General features: G+C 42.1%; 1 protein-coding gene across 1 annotated transcript; it reads right to left on the bottom strand.

The window, feature by feature from the left end:
• Positions 1 to 10: 10 nt before the first annotated feature.
• On the bottom strand, positions 11 to 17,923 carry mtmr7b (myotubularin related protein 7b). The gene is made up of 14 exons (XM_038288204.1): positions 17,628 to 17,923; positions 17,076 to 17,201; positions 15,986 to 16,148; positions 13,454 to 13,611; positions 10,831 to 10,959; positions 10,029 to 10,163; positions 7,083 to 7,215; positions 6,876 to 6,985; positions 5,898 to 6,023; positions 5,774 to 5,823; positions 5,339 to 5,539; positions 5,106 to 5,240; positions 3,079 to 3,205; positions 11 to 1,476 (listed from the first exon to the last, which is right to left on the bottom strand). The coding sequence occupies exons 1-14, from the start codon at positions 17,661 to 17,663 to the stop codon at positions 1,129 to 1,131; spliced, it is 1,977 nt and encodes a 658-aa protein (XP_038144132.1). The 5' UTR covers positions 17,664 to 17,923; the 3' UTR covers positions 11 to 1,128.
• Positions 17,924 to 21,810: the final 3,887 nt, after the last annotated feature.

The following is a 21,810-nucleotide window of genomic DNA, read 5'->3' as shown; positions in this document are numbered from 1 at the left end:
GTTGCAGCTGTTCGCCTTTATCAGAGCTTTTATTGATTACTTACATCAAAGATACACAATGTTGACTGTACAAATACCACAGGCAGCAGAGAACAGGTTCTAATGTTCTAAGAGAGGTTAGGGAAGACGAAGAATGACTGCATGGAACCCTAAAGGAGACATGACTGTTTAAATTCAGGCTTCGCAGTGGTTTTAGATATACGTGTATAGAACTGCAGACGTAGATTAGCACACACAGAGCTGCAGAAATAGAGCTGTGGAGGCAGATTTGAAGACTGAAAGCGGGGGACATAAATCTGCAGCTATAGAGATGATCTAGATCTGCAGAAGGAGACTCTTAGATGTAGCTGCAGACATAGATCTATAATCAGAATCTGCTTGGTTTGGTCCAGAAGTCCGTCGCCCAGGAGCTCCTCTACCTGCTTCATGTATGAACGTGAAAAGAACCATTGAGATTTTTAATTAAAAAAAATAAATAAATTAGAAGCAATAAAATGACCAACCAGGTGGCAGGAAGCCCTGGGTTCCACCTGTCTGCTGTAAACGTTCAATTGTTCACATTTTCAGAGTGAAGTCTCTGTGGATCGCTTAAAGAACTTCTGTTTTCCCCACATTCGGTTCTATGGATGCGGTAAAGCCAACTACAGCTCTGATTGTTGGAGGAGGCCGACTACGTCCTGTAAGTCGGCCTCTAAAACCTCACATCTTGAGGAGTGAGGAAAAAAAGAGGAACGTAGGACCCAATGGGAGACGTTAAACCTGAATATCAGGATTGTTTTTGATTGGGCCCAGAACCTGGTTTACAACAACAAAACCTGCTCAGTTGCCGTGGAGATTGATCCAGGTACATTTGTCTCTCCTCTTACCTCTTGTAGCCCGCAGCATGACACCTGTCTGCCCTGCAGTGGTTTATTTAAAAACAGTAAATCACTTAAATCCTGAATCTGCCAACAAAACGCCGCCTGCGTGGAGCGGTGCAGAAGGTAAACAAAAAATGGCTGCTTGATGAGTTTATGTGAGGCCTGCAACCGGTTTGGTTCTGTCTGTTATTAGCCTGAGCCAGCCGTCCCACTCCGTCTAAACAGACTGGGTTCCCTTTATTTCTGTCAGGCAGCAGCATGGCCAGCCTCACTCCAGCTCCGGGTCCTTGTTATCGTCTCCTCCGCAGGACGAGCGGCTGCTGAGGTCGGCCACGCCTGACTCCAGGTCGCTGCAGGCAGAGACGTCCTCCCTATCCGGACTCCTCAGCTGCTGCCCTGACGGCCCGGAGGAGGCGGAGCCTCCACGTGGAGGCCTCTGATTGGCCAGTTCAGAGGAGTGCAGGCGACTGTTCTGAAGTAAGGAGTTCGTGCTGGGTTCTGAGTAGAAGGTGGGCGGGTCCGGCCCGCTGTGTCTCTGCGGCAGGCGGCTAGTTCTCCTCCTCGGAACCTCCGTCTTCTCCAATGTGATTGGTTTCCCCGTGAGAGCCACGATCCTCTGGGAACAGAACCACAAAGATGTTCTGTTATCAGCTGACAGAACCATAAAGACGTTCTATTATCAGCTGACGGAACCATAAAGACGTTCCATCATCAGCTGACGGAACCACAAATACGTTCTATCATCAGCTGACTGAACCACAAAGACGTTCTATCATCAGCTGGCGGAACCACAAAGACGTTCTATCATCAGCTGACTGAACCACAAAGACGTTCTATCATCAGCTGACTGAACCACAAAGACGTTCTATCATCAGCTGACGGAACCACAAAGACGTTCCATCATCAGCTGGCGGAACCACAAAGACGTTCTATCATCAGCTGACGGAACCACAAAGACGTTCCATCATCAGCTGGCGGAACCACAAAGACGTTCCATCATCAGCTGACGGAACCACAAAGACGTTCCATCATCAGCTGACGGAACCACAAAGACGTTCTATCATCAGCTGACGGAACCACAAAGACGTTCCATCATCAGCTGGCGGAACCACAAAGACGTTCCATCATCAGCTGGCGGAACCACAAAGACGTTCCATCATCAGCTGACGGAACCACAAAGACGTTCCATCATCAGCTGACGGAACCACAAAGACGTTCTATCATCAGCTGGCGGAACCACAAAGACGTTCTATCATCAGCTGACTGAACCACAAAGACGTTCTATCATCAGCTGGCGGAACCACAAAGACGTTCTATCATCAGCTGACTGAACCACAAAGACGTTCTATCATCAGCTGACTGAACCACAAAGACGTTCTATCATCAGCTGACTGAACCACAAAGACGTTCTATCATCAGCTGACGGAACCACAAAGACGTTCTATCATCAGCTGGCGGAACCACAAAGACGTTCTATAATCAGCTGACGGGACCACAAAGACGTTCTATAATCAGCTGACGGGACCACAAAGACGTTCTATCATCAGCTGACGGAACCACAAAGACGTTCTATCATCAGCTGACGGAACCACAAATACGTTCCATCATCAGCTGACGGAACCACAAATACGTTCCATCATCAGCTGACGGAACCACAAAGACGTTCCATCATCAGCTGACGGAACAACAAATACGTTCCATCATCAGCTGACGGAACCACAAATACGTTCCATCATCAGCTGACGGAACCACAAAGACGTTCCATCATCAGCTGACGGAACCACAAATACGTTCCATCATCAGCTGACGGAACCACAAATACGTTCCATCATCAGCTGACGGAACAACAAAGACGTTCTATTATCAGCTGACGGAACAACAAAGACGTTCTATTATCAGCTGACGGAACTCAGAGATGTTTTGTCATGAACTGGTCATTTAAGGAGCTAATTCAATAATGTAAAATAAAGGGATAAACCTTCTTAAAGGTTTCTTAGCTCAGTGTGAGGCTTAGAACACGTCCAGGATATTAACAGGTCTAAATATTAGAACATGTCAGAACCTGAGGCTGGTCCAAATTCAGCCCATTGGTTCCGACTGTTACTGATGTTCTGTGTTCATCAGAGCAAAGCCTGGCCAGTCACAGTGTTCTAGTCAAAGGTGTGTTTGTGTGCTGTATGCCTTGGTCGGGGTGGTGGGTGGCTCCTCCGGCCGGTACCTCCTGGTGATTGGTCAGCTCCTCCTCTAGCTGCTGGGACTCCGCCCTGACGGTGGACAGGAAGTCGGCGGGTGACTGTCTAGGAGTCTTGGACCTCTCTGTATGGTTATAGAGGCCCTTCCACATCCTGGAGACAAACACAGTCACTGAGGTTTTAATCTTTATTCTGACCCATCATTGGAATCAGTCTTTCTGGCCTTGAAGGTCAAATATGATTCTTTTTTATCTCATCCAAAGTCAACTTCAAGCAAACATTGAAAAATTGCCTTTCGCAGAACAGAATATTCATTTTTTGTGTGTTTTTTTTCTGAGCCACAAGAGACACTTGATTTTACTGCTATGACTCCCCATGGAAATCAGTGGGATGCGCTATTAAAAACTACCCGCTGCTAGCACGCAGCGGAGTAACGTTCACAATTATGTACAGAAAACACATACCTTATTGTAAGTGAAAACAAGCATGTATAATTCAGCATAAAATCCATCTGCACTCGACAAAAACAGGTAGTACAGCATTGTTATTTTTAGGGCTTGGTGCCGAACATCGGTTTTTTTATGGTACCGACTGAAATGCTTTGGTTCTACAGAGTTTCGAAACATGCCTCGTCTTTCGGTACCAAGTTTTGGTGATTGGCTGTAACACTTAACGTGATTGCGTCATCTAGGAAAAAAACACAGGTGGTCACGCCTACAGCCAGGGTTCATGTGTATCTGTTGTGAACTGGTTGCGAGTGTCTCGGAACCCCTTTGACTTTATTAAAACTGATGCCAATAGTGCGCAATGCAATACATCGTGCACGGAAACAATTTAAGACAGAAAGTTGCTCGGTGTTTGACTGCAAGAAGAGCAGACCGCAGCCGGCGCGACCATCCTCCTCTTAGTAGCCCGTGGGCAGTGCAAAGCCAGAGCGGAGTGAATCATGCTGCGTTCACACCGGACGCAGCAAAATCGCGTCAGTTGCTTCCTTTTTGCCGCTTGTACCAGTATAGTTCTGACGCGCGGCTGAAGCATCTTTGCTGCTCTGGCTGTGCGGTGAAAAAGTGGGTCAGAAGGTGGTTTTCATGTACATAATCCTAACTGCAGGAACCAGGATAATAAAAGCGAACACGTTGGCAGGTTTCAGCATTTTAAGTTAATTTAGGTGTTAATAAACTGTTTCAGAGGAGTGATCATAGCGCTCTGTATCATCAGCTATGTGTTTGTCTCCCTGCCAGCTCCCAGATCAGCTTCTCTGATAGGTTGTTGCGGCGCGTCGAGCAGCAAAACTTTAATTTTTCCATCTCGAGCAGCAGCGCGTCAGGAGCGTTTAAGCATCTGACTGCTTCAGCTGCTCAAAACGCGCCGCGGAACCTTTTGCTGCTCCTTGACGCGCGTCAACCATTGACTTTGCATGTAAACTCGCAGCTTCTGCTGCGTCCGGTGTGAACGTAGCATAGGCCGTAGGCCGTGAGGCGCCTTCAGGAGGCAGTAGCTTTCATTGCATATCAGAGGCTCTGTTTGGAGATGTTGAAGCTGTTAACTTGAGCAAACTATTGTCGATTCCTCAAAGAGCATTGTATGACTTCTGTTTTTGTTTCCAGGTTTTATTGTCATTATACTGTCACAAAGAGCAACAAAATTAACTCTCTGCATGTAACCCATCCTCTTTGGGAGCAGTGGGCTGCCATTGTGTGGCGCCCGGGGAGCAGTGTGGGGTTAAGGGTCTTGCTCAGGGACCCAGAGTGGCAGTCTGTGGGAGTGGGGCTCAAACATAGAACCTTAGGATTCTAAGCTCTAGGCCGCCACTCCCCCAATTACCATAACTCACCTTCTATATGAAGATTTTGATGCTGGAATAAAACATTTCAAATAAGATAATTAAATATTATGCATTTAAAGTAAGATGATAGAATTGTTTTTTTTTTTTATTTATTAATATATGTGATGCAGGAATAGAAACACTGAAGAATCTAACCCTAGTAGCTTTTCCCGAACAGCTTGTTTAATTTCTAACAGACATTCAGAGACCAAAGCTGCAGTTCCTCACTTGAAGCAGTAGGGAGTGGTGTTGGGCCTCAGGATGCCCTGACTCTGGCTCAGCTCGGCCTTATACAGCGGGTTGGTGTACTGGGATCTGTCCTTCCACAGCTGAGGCCACACAGAGTGGCAGCGCTCAAGCAGCCTGGGGATAAAACAACGGAAACATCATGACATCACGAACGTAGCAGCGGACGGACGCGGTCCTGCGTATGGGATTGCTGCGCCCTCCCTGATCCGTACCTCATGTCCCGACGCTCCTTTTCACTGTTCCCCAGGAAGGTCCCGTACTGACAGGAGTACACGTGCGTGTGGACGGTGATGAGGAAACGCTCGTTGAACTCGAAGGCACATGGAAACTGCTCAGAGAGCTGCCACACACACTCCAGGAACTGGTCCATGACGGGGGACACCTCTTTAGGATCTCCATCCAGGTGGGCATACCTGCAGAGGGGGAGGAGCTTCTGCTGACTCTTCCTTCAACAACATCTCTAGAAGTACTCAGAAATCAACCTGCTGGTGGAGAACGGACGCTAAATCCTGTTTTATCGAAATAAAATGTTGTTGTTTTTTTATTGTAGATGAACAAAGATTGTTTTTATGTTCTTCAACCAGCGACGTCTGATGGTTGATGTTGAACAGAAACCGCCTGATGCCATCAGGGTTCCTCTCACTGACCTGTGTGAGAACTTGTGTCCAAAGGAAACCCAGTCCCTCTCTATCAGCACCTGGAGGAGGAAGAGAAGGAACTCAGAGACTTTCAGAGAGAGCTCTGATTTCTACCCGGATGTTTGTACGTTACCATGAACCCTTTGATGGTTCTGTAGAACGGGTCCAGCAGGATACTGGCCACCGAACACGCCTGGGCCGTCCTGTCCCATCCGTCTGAGCAGTGAACCAGAACGCTGACACCTTCGTCGGCCACCGCCTGGACAGACGGAGAAGGTCGATGACCGAGTCAGAACCAGGAAGTGGAACTGGTTATGAGACCCAAAAAAACTCTGGGATGTTACAAGCTTTTCAGTCCAGATTCTTCTGATTTCCAGAGCTCCTAACTTATCTAAATGCTCCGTTAATAAAACCTAAATACCTTCTTTCCTCAGATGATGTTATGCCTCTAAAATAAACACAGGAGAGTTTCAGCAACAGACTTTTTTCTCTTCTCCCATGCATGTGCACACTAATGGTGACCTTTCAACCGGTCGTCACAGGGGGGACACATCTGCAAAAACCTCTGGAAGTTGTTCCTTGCTTCTATAAATATGGAAAGCTGGAGGTTTTAAAAACTTGGAGAAAAAGCACATGCTCTGTTTTCCTCATTCTTCTTTGCTAAGAACACCAGTTCCCATGTCCTACTACATTTACTCAAAGTCCAGATTCAGGTCTGGACTTTGACTAGGACATTTTTGTATCGGGCTGAATGTTCAGGCTGATTCTCCAGCTAGAATGTGAACCTCCACCGAAGTCTCAGGGTTTCTGCAGCCTCGAACAGGTTTCCATGCACAGTGTAGGTGGAGATCCATGTGTTTCTAGGTCTGCAGGGCGTCTATCGTGCCATCCTAGTTGAGCGGAGCTTTGGAGGGAATGTTTTAGAAGCTAACTCTGCTTTAAATGTCTCTAGAATCTCCTCCCTAACCCTTATGCAGGTTCTTCACTGTTCATGATGTTGGTTTTATTGTCGTTTTAAGGAGTGGATTCTTTCCGAGACGCTGAAACCGAATTTGATCAGTCGGTTCCAGGTTTAACGGAGCTGTTGGCTTCACTCTGCATTCATACGAACCCTTGCAATGAAGACTCCAGCATCCAGAATGGCTTTAATGTGTTTGAGCCAACCAGAGTTCTCCAGCCCCCACAGGAAGTCGGTCATGGACGGAGTGCGCATCTCAAAAACTGCAGGAGGAAAGAGGATGATACATGAGGACCAGCAGGGGGCAGCATTTTACCACCTCAGGTATCATAGAACCACTCAACCAGAAACTGAACGGACCGTCGATGATCTTCTGCTGGCTGCTTCTCATCACGTGGATGTTCTCAATGCCAATGAAGTGCAGCTTGATGTTGGTGTAATGGTCCTCGTTCTCATAGCCTTTACCTGCTGCTCTGTTCGCCATGGCGTTCAGCTGCGAACACAATAATCAATTGGAATTATGACTGAAAAAATTAATCGAGTATTAAAATAATCGTCAACTAATTTCGTCATTGAATAATCGTTAACTAGAATATAGAGACTGAAAAAATGCTTCACCTGGTTTAAACTCAGTATAACATCATCCTTAGTGAACCTTTGCTATCTGATTATTTATTGACTAATCAAAATAAAGACTGATCAACCAATCCAATTGATTCCAGTTAATCAGTTCTAATTGGAATATAGTTGCTCCTTTAAAGATCATAAAGCCCTAATCACAAAACTCGAATCATTGGTGATGTTACATTCAACAAAAGTATGACGCATATTTTCTCACTTTAGGCCTTTTGGTGGCGACGATAAACTTATATTCTGCCACTGAATGCGTGCAGATGTAAAACTTTTAGCACTCAACAGTGAAGGTAAACATGTTCAGCAACAATGGGTTCTGGAAAAATTAGCCTTAAAAGCCACAAAAACATAAAACCCAGGAGCGAACGCCTTTGGTCAGGGGAAAGGAAGCATTAAGGGTATATAGGACGATCTATTATTTCAGGGTAGATCATCTAAATAAGTGCTCCTCCTAAGTGTCAATCATTCTGGTGATATGTTTGCGTTAGGCCGTCCTACGTGCTCGTACCGTTAGCGATCTTTTTCTGTGCGTGCGCACTTTCAGGCGTAAATGAGCTCGGAGCTATAGTTTCAGACAATCCCTAAAGCTCACATTTCTCACAGTGGATCTTTGAAAATGGCAGAGGGTTGCAGAGAGCTCTCCTCGTAAAGCATTACTGGATTTGCTGTTACAGCGGTCCGCAGTCGCCATAGGCTGCTGCTACCCGACAGCGGTGACTAATACCAAAGATGCCGTAGACACACGCAGTGGAGGAGGAGTTATGTGACCAATAGTGATTGAGGGATTTAGACGTTAGGGCAGACGTTTGGACACAGTAAGATTGTATGAGCTATAAGAACAGCAACTTTTAAGAGAGCGTGCACGAGCCCATTTCTCCTCGCACGCATTTAATAAGCATTCCCTCTCGGGAAAAAGGGTACAATGTTGTGCATGTTGTGCATTTTTTTTTAAATGGAGAGGACAGGTCTGGGAAAATCCTCCACAATACCTTTAAATACGGAAGGTTAAAGAGGACAAAATTAAATACATAAATGCATTTAAATGTATTATGAAATAAATAGATAAAAGTACAGAAATTTAACAATTATTAATTAAATGTATCAATATATACCATTATTTTATGTCAAATGACAAAATTTAAAACCAAATGTATAATTGAGTTATTCAATACATCATGAGACAATTAAATTTGAGGGGGTGTGGCAGCCTAGTGGTTAGGGCATAGAGCTTGGAATCCAGATGTTCTGAGTTCGAGCCCCACTCCCACAGAGTGCCACTCCGGGTCTCTGAGCAAAGACCCTTAACCCCAAACTGTCCCCGGCGCCGCACAGTGGCAGCCCACTCCTCCCCAAAGAGGTTAAATGCAGAGGTAAATTTCTCCAATGTGAGATTAATAAAGTTAAAACAAAGTTAGATTAAATTAGGAAATGTAGATATAAATAATTTAATGTGCTATTAATTAAATAATATACGTTTTAAATTATGACATGAAACATCATTTAAAAAACAAACTTATTAACATGTTATTTCATTTTGTATTAATTTATCTACTTCATGGCAGCTGCAGATCATGAAATTAACTACTTTACTCATCAGATTCAGGACTGCTTCCATAGAAACCCTGAGGTCTGATTGGCTGCTTCTTACTAACTGTGTCCGAACGTCCGCGCTAAACCATACATAGAGCACCATATAGTGCTGAATCTGAAAACATCTAGTGGTGGGTAGGGTTGTCAAAAGTATTGATACTCAAAAAAGTATCGATACTGAAATGTTGTATCCGGATACAATACTCGTTTTTAAAAGTATCGATACAGTGCTACCACCAGTGGCACCTAAGCAGTCAATCATCTAAAGTGCAGAATAGAGGACAATGCACTTTCAGAACACTGTGTGATTGAATAATTCTGTGCTCTTTTCAGTTTCAGACATTTTTTTGTAAGCAGTGAAGCTGCTGAGAATTATTTTTGTTCCATAACTGGTTTGGCTAGTGCCATTGTTATGTGTGCAAAGCATAGCCAAGGAAGGAACACTTAATTTTAATTTTATATGTTTTTTATCAAGCTTGCTTAATATTGTGCACAGCATACAACCTTTATTGTATTTTATTTATTAATGAAAATATTTCTGTAGAATTTTGGAGTCTTTGCTTTTATCCTTGTGGTATCGAAATTGGTATCAAGTATCGAATATTTTCCTTAGTATCGGTATCGAGTTGAAAAGTTTAGTATCGTGACAACCCTAGTGGTGGGAAAAAATATCGGACACAAAATATCCCACAATGCTCCTTGAAAAGATACCTACCATCTATGGTCACTGGACGAACAGATATATCCCAGTATGCTTTGCTAGAGCTCTGTTTGCAAAGCATCTTGGTCATTCATTTTGGGGGCAAGAGACAACAGTGACGGTGCAGACTCCGTACAGGGAGCCGGAGTCATGTGACCAACGGGGAGCGAAAAGTAGTGATCATCGTTCTAAAAAGTCAATTACGTCAGGATCACGTTAGTAAGGGGGGTTCCTGACCCCCACTTTGAGAACAATTGGTGTAGAAGGGAAATCACATTAAAATCACAATACTGAAAAACGTAAAATAAATAATAATTGCATTGGAGGTCATGGTCCGGCTGTAACTTTGGGTCGGTTTTGGTCAGTGTGGGTCAGAGTCCTACCTTTGGCCTGGTGTCCACCACGTAGATGAAGTCACTTCCTGGGTTGGACTTCATCACCGCCTGCAGCATCATCTCATCCTCCTGACAGCGGCCGCTGAAGCCTGAGAGCGGCTGACTGCAACGACACACTGCCGCCTGTAGAGGCAGTATAACACATCAGAGACCCGTAAAGCTGGGCATACACTCTCCGATTTTGTTCAATCGTTGCACGCAGCTACTGCCCGCACTGTACGACGAAACACAGGGTTTCGTCGTACAGTGCGAGTTCACAGCTCATGATTTATGTTCGGCCCGACGCTCTGATGCGATCTACCTGCTCACACTGTACGACAAAAAACCACGTCGGACTCAGCTCCGCAGTGAGATGGAGCTGCTCTGATTCGTCTATCCTGAAGCCAAACAAATAGAAGAGGAATATTAAGCTCACTAGAGTGAAACGCGCTGCCTTGGCAATTTGTGCAATTTTGTGCTGAAAGCCCAAAAAAGAAAAGGCGAGGACGTATTTGGAAAAAAGACGTGGCTGAGCAAACGTAGCTAATACGGTCTGTCACTTTTACAGACAGAGCTGCATTTCACTCATTGTATCCCTGCCATGCTCCTGTGTTTACATCTGAGAGGAAGAATAAAAAGAAAAATCCTTCTTTTCGCATTCCCACTGACCGATTTTGCCTGTGACCAGAGGTTAGTTTTGGGGTTAGGTATGTACTGGTAATGGTTGGTTAGGGCATAGAAAAGGAGAATGAGTGGAAGTCGATGTGAAGTCCCTGTTAGGAGAGAGAGGCATCATGTGTCTGACACTGACCAATGTATCCTGGTGGAAGTAGGACAGAGCAGGAAACCGTCCTCGGCTCCTGAACCTGGAGCTGCCCACGATGACTGCTGGCGTGGCCGACTTGGGCACAAACAGCTCAGCGGGGTACGTGTCGCACACCTGCAGGAAAAAAAAAAGCACAGCTGCTCTGAGTGTCTGGACCTCAGAAACATTCTGGACGGTACTGCAACAGCAGACAGAACCATCATTCATCTGTATACAGATAAAAGTGGAGCTGATATCTTCCAACGTTGAAATTTACTGTCATGCTAGCAATTCAGTTTCTATGGTGACAAAACAGGTTTGTCCAGAGAGACGTTTGCTTTCCAACCAGAGGAAAGCGTGGAAAACATGTTCCGAGTGATGATGATGAAGATGCATTCATCAGTAGCTGATGGGTCTCTGCTTGTTGTTGGATAAGAGTTGTGCAGAAAGTTACGAGGAACATAGACCTGTAATTAAGGGGTAATAATATTTGTTTTTTCCAAAGTAATGAATAAATGTTGTTTAACGTCTCCCTGGAAACCTATAAAACAGCTACTACAGTTCTAACATGTATTTCCTGTTGGGGACGCTGTAGTACAGGGGATTTTTGTACAGGAACTGCCGTATTTCTTAGTGTGTTTTACTGCCTGTAAGGTAAGCAGTAATATAAAATATACATTACACTAATATACTGAGCTATTTCTGTTTGTTTAGTTTGCCAGTTAAGTAAACATTACATTTTGTACTGGTGATGTTTGATTATTTTGTAAAAAAGAAAGAAAAACGGTTGCTGACAGTGTGTTTTACTGCCTGAAAGGTGGACAAAATAAACGCGCCAAGGTCTCCCCACAACTAAGAGCCCTGTGTCTGATTCCAACGCAGAGTCCATAGGGTGTCTTCCACCAGTTGCAGGTTAAAGAGGGAAAGCCTGGGTTACACAGCCAATAGAAACGTGTTGGGTTTCCTTCCTACACATTCATTTATGGTTCTGGAATAAATAAAACCGAGTTTGATTGGTTCTGAACAAGTAGAGGCTGACCAAGCAGCTCTTTTTTCCTTTTGTTTGGGAAGCAAAGTTCAGTTCCCGCTTTATTAAAGAAACATTGTATAACTTTTAGCCACTAGGGGCGCTAGACCTTAAATGTTCTGCTTTAGCTCATCTTCTAGGTTAAATCATCATCAGAGAACCAGAAATATGTCTGATCAGGTAAGGTTGGATCTCACAACAGTGAAACAGTGGGGGTGTTTCACAATCAATAGAATGAAAGACCTGAACGTGATGGTTGGCTGAGGGAGGGGGAGTTATCTGCATCTAAATCAAAAATATAAAAATCACCTACATCACTGTCTTTAATATGTTGTTATAAAGAAAAATGTCAAGCCTCATTTTATGGAATAAATAATGCATGCATTTATAATTGAAAGACCAGTTTAAAATCAAGAGACTTGACTTAGTGAGCAATGTATTTATGTTATATTTATAACCTGCTTTGTAATACAGGTCAGAAACACCAGCACCGTTTGTTTTCTAAATCAGCTGTGGGAAACGAAGCAGGTCTCCTGTCTGCCCTCTTTGCGCTGACTGCCTGTAAGACAGCGCTCAGGGAAGCAGGACGAGAACCACTGCTGTTGCCAAACTCGCCGAAGATACAGAGAAAAGTCACTGAATTTGTCTCCCGCTGTTTTAATTTAAATCGTTTCATTTTTAAACTCAGATTAGGATTATAATAAATGCACAAATAAACATTAAGATATGCTTTACATAAAAAAAAAAATACTTTTTATTCATTGTGAAATTATGGTGGGTTTATCTTGCTGGGTTGAGGCCACATGTGGTGGAAACCCTACAAGAATGTGAATATATCTAAAAAACAAATTGTAAAATACGAAATTAAATGTCCAAATAAGAAAAAAATAAAAAATTTAGCTTTTTATTTAAATGTAATTTAAAAAAGACTTTATTCAAAGTGTAATATAATATATAATTATTCGATTTTATAAATAAACTCCTCCTCCTCTGCTGTTTATCACCCAACAGTCTGCTCTGGTGCTGACGGTTCTGCCTGCGCTATTGCACTTTTTCCCTTAAATATATCCATATTTTTCTGCACATTTTGCTTCATCCGCATAGAGACGGTCAGCCTATCTGCCCCTGAATTAACCAATGGGTTGCATATACGGCCTCATATTGCCCACTGTTACGTTTATTAATTATTTTATTGGTGCAGTGAATTTCTGAACCAATACAGGCTCCGGCTCTGACTGCTCCTGGTGACCTTTTTAATCCTGTACCATCACGTGATCATTAGTAACGATCATTGAAAAACCAGTATTGGTGGATTTCTAGTTTAGATAAAGCTTCTAATCCATCAGAACCCCCCCCCCCCCCCCCAAAAAAAAAAATATTAAGATGAACTAATTCTAGAAACTTCTCTACAAGCTTTTAAATCCTGTTTCTTGACCAACCATCTCTGATCCTAGACTCCTCCAGCTGCTGCCTAAGAACAGCATCTGAATCTGCTCCCGTCTGATCCTGCAGCACAAACACAGCTCAGTTCTGTTCTCATGTTTCCCCCATTCCCGCCTTGAAACTACCGCCACCTAAATCATCTGTGTGACTCACACTGACCCGGTATTCGCTGTTGGCTGCCGTGGAAACCCACAGGTTGTTGGGAACACCCATCCTCTTGTAGTCGGCCTTCAAGTCGATGAAGCTCCAGGATTCCTCGCGCTCCTCTTTATTGACGTTGGGGTTGAAGGACAGGCAGTACAGCTCGCTGTACTTCTCTGATGGAGGAAAGAAGATCTGGGATCAATCCTGCTCCAAGTTCTTTCAGTCAGACAGATGTTACTGGGAGGTTTTCAAGTGGTCTTTGTCACCTGCCCATTTGACTCTGAGAGAGTTTTACTTTTTTGTTTTGAAAAATAAAAGTTTAACTTCGTTTTTTCAAACATTCAAAAGAGTGAGGAAGCTGAACAAACATTCAAACACTGCAAAACCTGATCTAAAAATAACTGGATTTGCCCTTAATTAAAGAAACTTAAAGGGGTCATAGAATGAAAAACCGAGTTTCCATTGTCATAGATGAATAACGATAGTTCAGTGGGTGAAATGGACGTACAGAGAAGTTCAAACCCCATCGACGGCTCCTTTCTCTGCAAATCTCACTATTCTAAACTTCCACCATAAAACAGGTGAAGGAGGGGGGCTGGGGGCTGGTAACAGACATCCCAAGTCTCCCGGGAGTCTCCTTGATATAGATAGTCATTCACGGATCCCCGCGAGTCAGATAAATTGTCCAAGATTTTATACAATGCGAGGTGGTGTTGCACAGGCAATACAATAATCTGTGCATCATGTGTGGATTAGAACTGCGATTGCGCAGGCACAACAAGAGAGAGCGTGATGTGGGGAGGAGGTTGCTTGTGAAACCTGTGCGTATCTTTCCAAAGTGATGCTCTGTTCATCGAGCGTTCCAGGCGACTGGTTGTCAGAGAGCGTGCTGATTGGATTAGTCAGAAAAATAAGCCAATAAATTTCGGTTTACTCTCTTACAGTCACCTAGTTACCACTCAAAGCTGTGCATCCTTTAAAATAGCTTGAATCCTCCAGTAAAAAACAAAAATTTAAGACTCATTTAACAGCAGAATATACTAAAATAAGTTCACGTCTAGTAAGGGGGAAGAATGATGAAGTGTTTGTGTATGGAGCACGGTGCAGGAACCTTTTGAAATTCCCACCGATAATTTTTTTTAGGTATAAAAAGTAGGATGTCCGAGAAAAGGAGGACGTCTGGTCACCCTACCATATAAACAATTTGATGTTTCAGTGAGTGAGTGCTTGTTGCTATGATGCTTCTTTGCTCAGCAGCTTCGCTCTTTGTAAACCAACCAATCAGCGCACAGCTCATCTAAATATTGATGAGCATACCATAAAAGAAAGAAAACTTGTCGTTTCGTTTTAGGGCTGCATTAGGGCTCATAGAACAGCAAATATGCATTTTCAGCCCAACCAATGTTACACACCCTATTCAGAGACCATAAGGACCAGCACCAGATACCCTATAGAATCATTCTATGATCCCTTTAATATGATGATCTGCCAATGGAATGGTCAATGATTGCGACTCCATCCTGGAGAGAAATATTAGCAGGGCTGCTATTAGTTGGGCCTCTTTTATAGTTTTTAGGCCTGTATCTCTCCTATAACTATGGGTTCAGCTTTTGCTGTTTGTTTCTTTTATGACTTAAAAACTGGCTCAGAGCTCGTCTGATTAACTTTTTCTTTCGCTGACAGAGCCACAAGTGGAGCTAGTTTATCGTTAGCTTTTCTAACACAGATCACTGCTTTTATGTTTCTTTTGTACGCCTGCTTCTGTCTCCTTGAACCCCAGTCAGCCTCGGCAGAGGGCCGCTCATACCGAGCCTGGTTCTGGTGGAGGTTTTCCTCTCAACTGTCACTGCATGCATGCGCTGTGTGAGGGATTTCTATACCGTCAACAGCCCAATATCTACAGTCTCTAAATGCTCATCCAGGAAGAGAAAATCCTGTTTGTTTTCTTTTATACATTTCAATTTATAAAAATTTGCATCAATAATCAAACTAAATTCAATGCCTATATATGAATATATATAGAAAACACACCAATGGCAAGTTATTTTGACTTCCAACTATTATCACTATTGTACTGCATTTGGAACTTTTTTTATCCACCAGTCAAGGATAAAAAAACATGCTTTCAAAAATCACAGTAAAAACTATTTCCACAGCTATTGAGTGGATTACCTGCTCAAATCAAAGGGATATTAACGTTTTTTGTTTTTTTTGTTTTTTGCAGTGTGTCCAGAACTTGAGCATTTCAGTTCAATGCAAAAACTGAAACATAACCAAGTCAATTTCTCTTCAAACGAATATATGTTGCCTTGATTTAGACGGGTATTTAAGACAATTCAGCCACAATATAAGATGCTTAACGTTTAGAAGAGGTAAAAGAAACTCATTAGCTTATTTTAAATGCATCAATTCTAATGATCTTATTTTAATAACTATTTTTAGATACATGTTTGCACTGAGAACAAAGGTTAAAGTTGAACCAGAGTCAAAACAATAAAAAAAATCTAAAAAGCTTTAGAGTCTTGCTATCCTGAAACAAACAAACACCTGGTCGAGACAACCGGACCAACGAGGCGTGGACGTCCACACAGTCTCTCTCCTGTGGGATGAGGACCTGGTAGACGCGGAAGTCTTTGCAGCGAAGGATGAGCTGGCTTCCAGCGGGCGTGGTGGGCGGCCTCTCCACGCTGCACACCATGCTGTGCAGAACCTGAAACACAAACACAGTCAGACTCAGCATGGAAAACACTTCCGCATCTCCAGTCAGCATGACTGTTGATCTGTAAAAAAAACAAGAAGTTGGTGATACGGATCAGCAGGCGCAGCGTCATCCGTCCTATGACCCCATAGAGGAAAACTCACTTCCTGTTGAAGTAAAAAGCACCAGAGAAAAACAATAAAAATGACATCTTCATCATCTAGTCAGGTCTAGAGGGATGGGAACCTCCAGCTCCTGTAGGAGAGGAAGGACGCAGCAGTCCATAGTGGATTCCTCGAGCGTTCGTCCATTTGATTAAAAACACTCGCTAAAGTCTACTGTTAACCCTCATATGGCTGACATGTTGCTGTGTGACGTGGAGGTCTGGATTTAGAATGAAGCATGAGAAGAACAGAACAATCGCGCCACATTTCGGAGAACTAGCCGATCTGAGGGACTTAGGTCTGGTTCCTGTTAAGGATTCCAGTTTTCCTTTTAGAAAATGTCCCACATTTCCTCTTCTTCCATCTGTTTAACTCCTGAATGCTACATCTGGGCGTAGCATTAGTGATGCTTATATGTAGAGAAAGAACATGTTACTTATGGGTTTTTTTTTTCTGACAGCAGCGCTCTATATGACCTCTGTTATCCAGAGGTCAATGGAACCTCTCAGCCTCTTCGCTGGTTCCCCTGAGGATCGTCGCTCTGTCTAAACAGGTCTGGATGTTTGAGATTTGAACCTTCTGCAGCCTGACAGACAGAGAAGCAGGTCAGCAATCACAGCCTGAAGGTACGAATTTAAAATTGGCTCCTTACGTTTACAACAAGGATTTATCCGAATCATATTTAGGGTGATGGAACACATCAACCTAAACTGGAATATGATGGTTTAAAAAAAAAAAAACAACACAAAAAATAAACAGCTGATTAGGGTCTTACCCAGGTTTCTTTGCGTGTCTCAGGATTGTTCTCAACAAAGATGGTGTGGGTGGAGGACAGGTAGAGGGTCACCGCACTGGCTTTCCTCTGGCCTGCTGACCGGTCCAAGAGACGGACATTTTCCACCTGAGGAGCACAAACATTGATTGGTTGGTTGAGATCATAGAGTAAACATGGATCAGAAGCAGACTGAACAACAGTGGAACAAAAGCCATAGACCATCATCATCATCATCATCTAACAAGAGCTCATAATGGAATGGATGGACAGATTATGGGATATCTGTTACAGAAGAACCGGAAGTGCCCAGATCCCATCTGAGACATGGATATTCCCATTTTACCCCCCCTATGAATCCATTGTCGGACAGCGTTTTAAATTCTCATCATGTTCCATAATATTCCTTAAATAATTAAAGGAACCATGACCCTGAACAGACTAATGTCAGGATCTGGCAGGTTAACAGATCAAATGTCCTCCAAGCAGAAGGTAAAGTGAGAAAAGACAAAGACTAAAAACAAAAAGAGGAAACAGAGGAATGTCCGCGTTTACCTTTGGAGTCCGGATGTGCTCCATCATCACTAACATCCAAGATGGAGGAGATGGAGAGGAACAGGAGCCCGACGGCTTGTCTTCGTCAGCGGTTAAATTCCCGCATTCACACCGAGAACGGAGCTGTTTTTTCCGCCGCTGCTGTTCCAGCACTGCCCGGGAACAGCAGCCATCATTTCGTGTCTTTGTTTGGATAAACCGACAGACAGCGGTCCTGTAGCACCGCTCCTCTCGGTCGGTACCCGGGTCAGTCCCTGCGGTCTGACCGCATCACTGGCGTCATGTTCGGAACCGTTAGCGCGCTCATTTCCTTCTTAAGTTTTCAAAATAAATGTGAGTTTCGCATAAAAACGCTTCTGGACATCCAAACTAGAGGAAGTTTTATCTTAAAGGTTTTTTTCAACACCTGGACGCAATTTTATACACGGAAAATTAATTAACGATGATTTACAGGTGCTGGTCATAAAATTAGAATATCATGAAAAAGTAGATTGATTTCAGTAATTCCATTTAAAAAGTGATACTTGTATATTATATTCATACATTACATACAAACTCATATATTTCAGATGTTTATTTTGTTTAATTTTGATGATTACAAATGACAACAAATGAAAATCTCAAATTCATCATATCAGAAAATTAGAATATTGTGAAAAGGTTCAAAATTGATGGCCCCTGGTGCCACACTCTAATCAGCTAATTAACTCAAACCACCTGCAAAAGCCTTTAAATGGTCTTTCAGTCTAGTTCTATAGGCTACACAATCATGGGGAAGACTGCTGACTTGACAGTTGTCCAAAAGACGACCATCGACACCTTGCACAAGGAGGGCAAGACACAAAAGGTCATCGCTAAAGAGGCTGGCTGTTCACAGAGCTCAGTGTCCAAGCACATTAATAGAGAGGCGAAGGGAAGGAAAAGATGTGGTCGAAAAAAGTGTACAAGCAAGAGAGATAACCGCACCCTGGAGAGGATTGTGAAACAAAACCCATTCAAAAATGTGGGGGAGATTCACAAAGAGTGGACTGCAGCTGGAGTGAGTGCTTCAAGAACCACCACACACAGACGTATGAAAGACATGGGTTTCTGCTGTCGCATTCCTTGTGTCAAGCCACTCTTGAACCACAGACAGCGTCAGAAGCGTCTAAAGAGAAACAGGACTGGACTGCTGGTGAGTGGTCCAAAGTCATGTTCTCTGATGAAAGTAAATTTTGCATTTCCTTTGGAAATCAAGGTCCCAGAGTCTGGAGGAAAAGAAGAGAGGCACTTCATCCACGTTGCTTGAAGTCCAGTGTAAAGTTTCCACAGTCAGTGATGGTTTGGGGTGCCATGTCATCTGCTGGTGTTGGTCCATTGTGTTTTCTGAGGTCCAGGGTCAACGCAGCCACATACCAGGAAGTTTTAGAGCACTTCATGCTTCCTGCAGCTGACCAACTTTTTGGAGATGCAGATTTCATTTTCCAACAGGACTTGGCACCTGCACACAGTGCCAAAGCTACCAGTACCTGGTTGAAGGACCATGGTATCCCTGTTCTTAATTGGCCAGCAAACTCTCCTGACCTTAACCCCATAGAAAATCTATGGGGTATTGTGAAGAAGAAGATGCAATACACCAGACCCAACAATTCAGAAGAGCTAAAAGCCACTATTAGAGCAACCTGGGCTATCATAACACCTGAGCAGTGCCACAGACTGATCGACTCCATGCCACGCCGCATTGCTGCAGTAATACAGGCCAAAGGAGGCCCAACTAAATACTGAGTGCTGTACATGCTCATACTTTTCATGTTCATACTTTTCAGTTGGCCAACATTTCTATAAATCCTTTGTTTTTATTGGTCTTCAGTAATATTCTAATTTTCTGATATGATGAATTTGAGATTTTCATTTGTCATTTGTAATCATCAAAATTAAACAAAATAAACATCTGAAATATATGAGTTTGTATGTAATGTATGAATATAATATACAAGTTTCACTTTTTAAATGGAATTACTGAAATCAATCTACTTTTTCATGATATTCTAATTTTATGACCAGCACCTGTATGATTAAAATATCCTGTTCTCCTAAAATCCTTCCGCTTTTATTTTGAAAGTCCTCCCTTTATCGTTAGCTTATATCGGTAAATTTACTAATTCACCTGCTCTGATGTATGATTATTAAACATCGAAGCTTTTTCTATGGTTCAAAAATAGGAGAAGAACTACTGTAAGTAAAACAATAATGACAAAATAAATTCAACAATCAACGTTATTAATTGGAGCATCTTTGAAAGCTAGCTCTCGAATATTCCCGTTTCCTGTTGTATTACATTAACGGGTAGAGATCTATGTTAATGGTTTGTCGTTTTTTGAGTTTTATTGTCTAAGTTTGACTTTACTTTATCATTTACAAACATAACCACTAATAATTGATTCCGAGTGTTTAGTAGATAATAATAATAAGAGAGGTTACAAAGCTGAAAATGGTTAATGACCTCAGATAATGGATTTTTTTTAAGCTTTATTAAAGAATTTTGTACTACAAGAAGATATAAGTACAATTTCCAAGGGAACAATCGCCAGGGGTTTGAACACAAATAGTAATAATAGATAAAAAAAAATACCTGAATAAACATAAAAATAGTAAAGTGAAGATAGAAGCACATAAGGGGATTACATAAATATTTTGAATTTTGAGCATAGAGATAAAGTTTTAACAGCCTTTTTGTTATTGAAGAGGATAATGTAGATAAATAAACTGTTGCTCCCTTTAAGAAAGAAATACATGAGGGTCTAGTCATAGTAATTTTACATTTATGGGTATACAATTTGGCCCACAGAAGCAACAGATTACATAAAAAGAAATGGTCAGACAGTTATTTTATATATCCTGTAATTCCAAATAAAAAATCCTGAAAATAAAGTTCAAATTTGTCGTAAATGTTGTCTAGAATAAAGCGACAAACACCTTGCCATAGACGCCTGGTGTATTCTCAGGACTAAAACAGGTGAGAGACAAACTCAGAGTAACTGTTACAGAAAGTGCAGGTGGTATCAATATCCTTTTTATATTTAATGAAAAATGACTTAACCAGGTAACAGCGATGAATAATCTTAAAGGAAACCTCTTTAACCTTGTTTACTAGAAGATACTTATTGGGTAGAGACCATGGTTTGTTCCAACATACTTCTGAGATCAGACCAGACCAGATTGAACATAAGCAACTGAAATGCAGTCATCTTGGAATAAAGAGTGAATGTGTTTGTTATTTTTAGAAGATTTTGGTTGAAAACACCGTCTACTCACATAAGTATCAGTTGGATCAGGTAGAGGGCTCGGGCCTTGAGAGGACAGGGAAGTCTGACCTTTAAATAACATTATAACAGCGGGTGGAATAGCATAAAAAACTAACTGTTTTGGGCTTATAGATCATCACATAATTTTCTTTTAAAGGCCCGAACATGCTGAACGTCTCCAGAGAACAGAATTAGGAGGGTTTAAATCTAAGATATTACTGTAAGATATAAAAAAGTAAAAAAAAAATACCCGACAAAAGTAAAAAATACCCAACATTTCAAAACTGTCTCAACATATCAGCTTTAAAGTGACAAAAGGTCTTATATGGAGGGTGACCAGTACAATAAATAAATAAATACATTTCTGTATTTATTTCAATTCTTAATAATTCATTAATATGTTTAAATAACCATTCCACGAGTTATTTTTTTTGTATTGTGGCACTCGTCATTCTCCATATTCTAAGGAAGCCTGTTTCCACCTCATGAAAGAAACAAAGTCATAATTATTAGATAAGAAGTACAATTTTTTTACTTTCAGTCATAATTATGAAAGTCAAAGTCATAATTTCAAGTTTCCAAGTCATAGTAATGAGAAACAAAGTCATAATTATGAGATTCAAAGTCAGAATTTCATGTTTTAAAAACGTAATTATAAAAATACAAAGTTTAAAAGTCGAATATCTCATTATTATGACTGAAAGTCAAAATTATGTCTTTGAATCTCCTAATTATGACTTTCTATTTTGCATTTTTTTATTTTCATGTGGTGGAAACGGTCTTCCATAATATTCTGATGGGTATAACAGAGATGGTTTTAAACGCAGTTTATGTCTTTAACCTCTAGGTGGCAGTGTTGACATTTCTAACCACTGGTAAAAGTGGTCCGATTTGATCAA

Source organism: Cyprinodon tularosa, unplaced genomic scaffold, assembly GCF_016077235.1.
Source record: "Cyprinodon tularosa strain WSP-4 unplaced genomic scaffold, ASM1607723v1 ctg25, whole genome shotgun sequence".
Classification (NCBI taxonomy): domain Eukaryota; kingdom Metazoa; phylum Chordata; class Actinopteri; order Cyprinodontiformes; family Cyprinodontidae; genus Cyprinodon; species Cyprinodon tularosa.
Note: the sequence above shows the minus strand (reverse complement) of the source record. Positions and strands in the feature narration are given on the sequence as shown.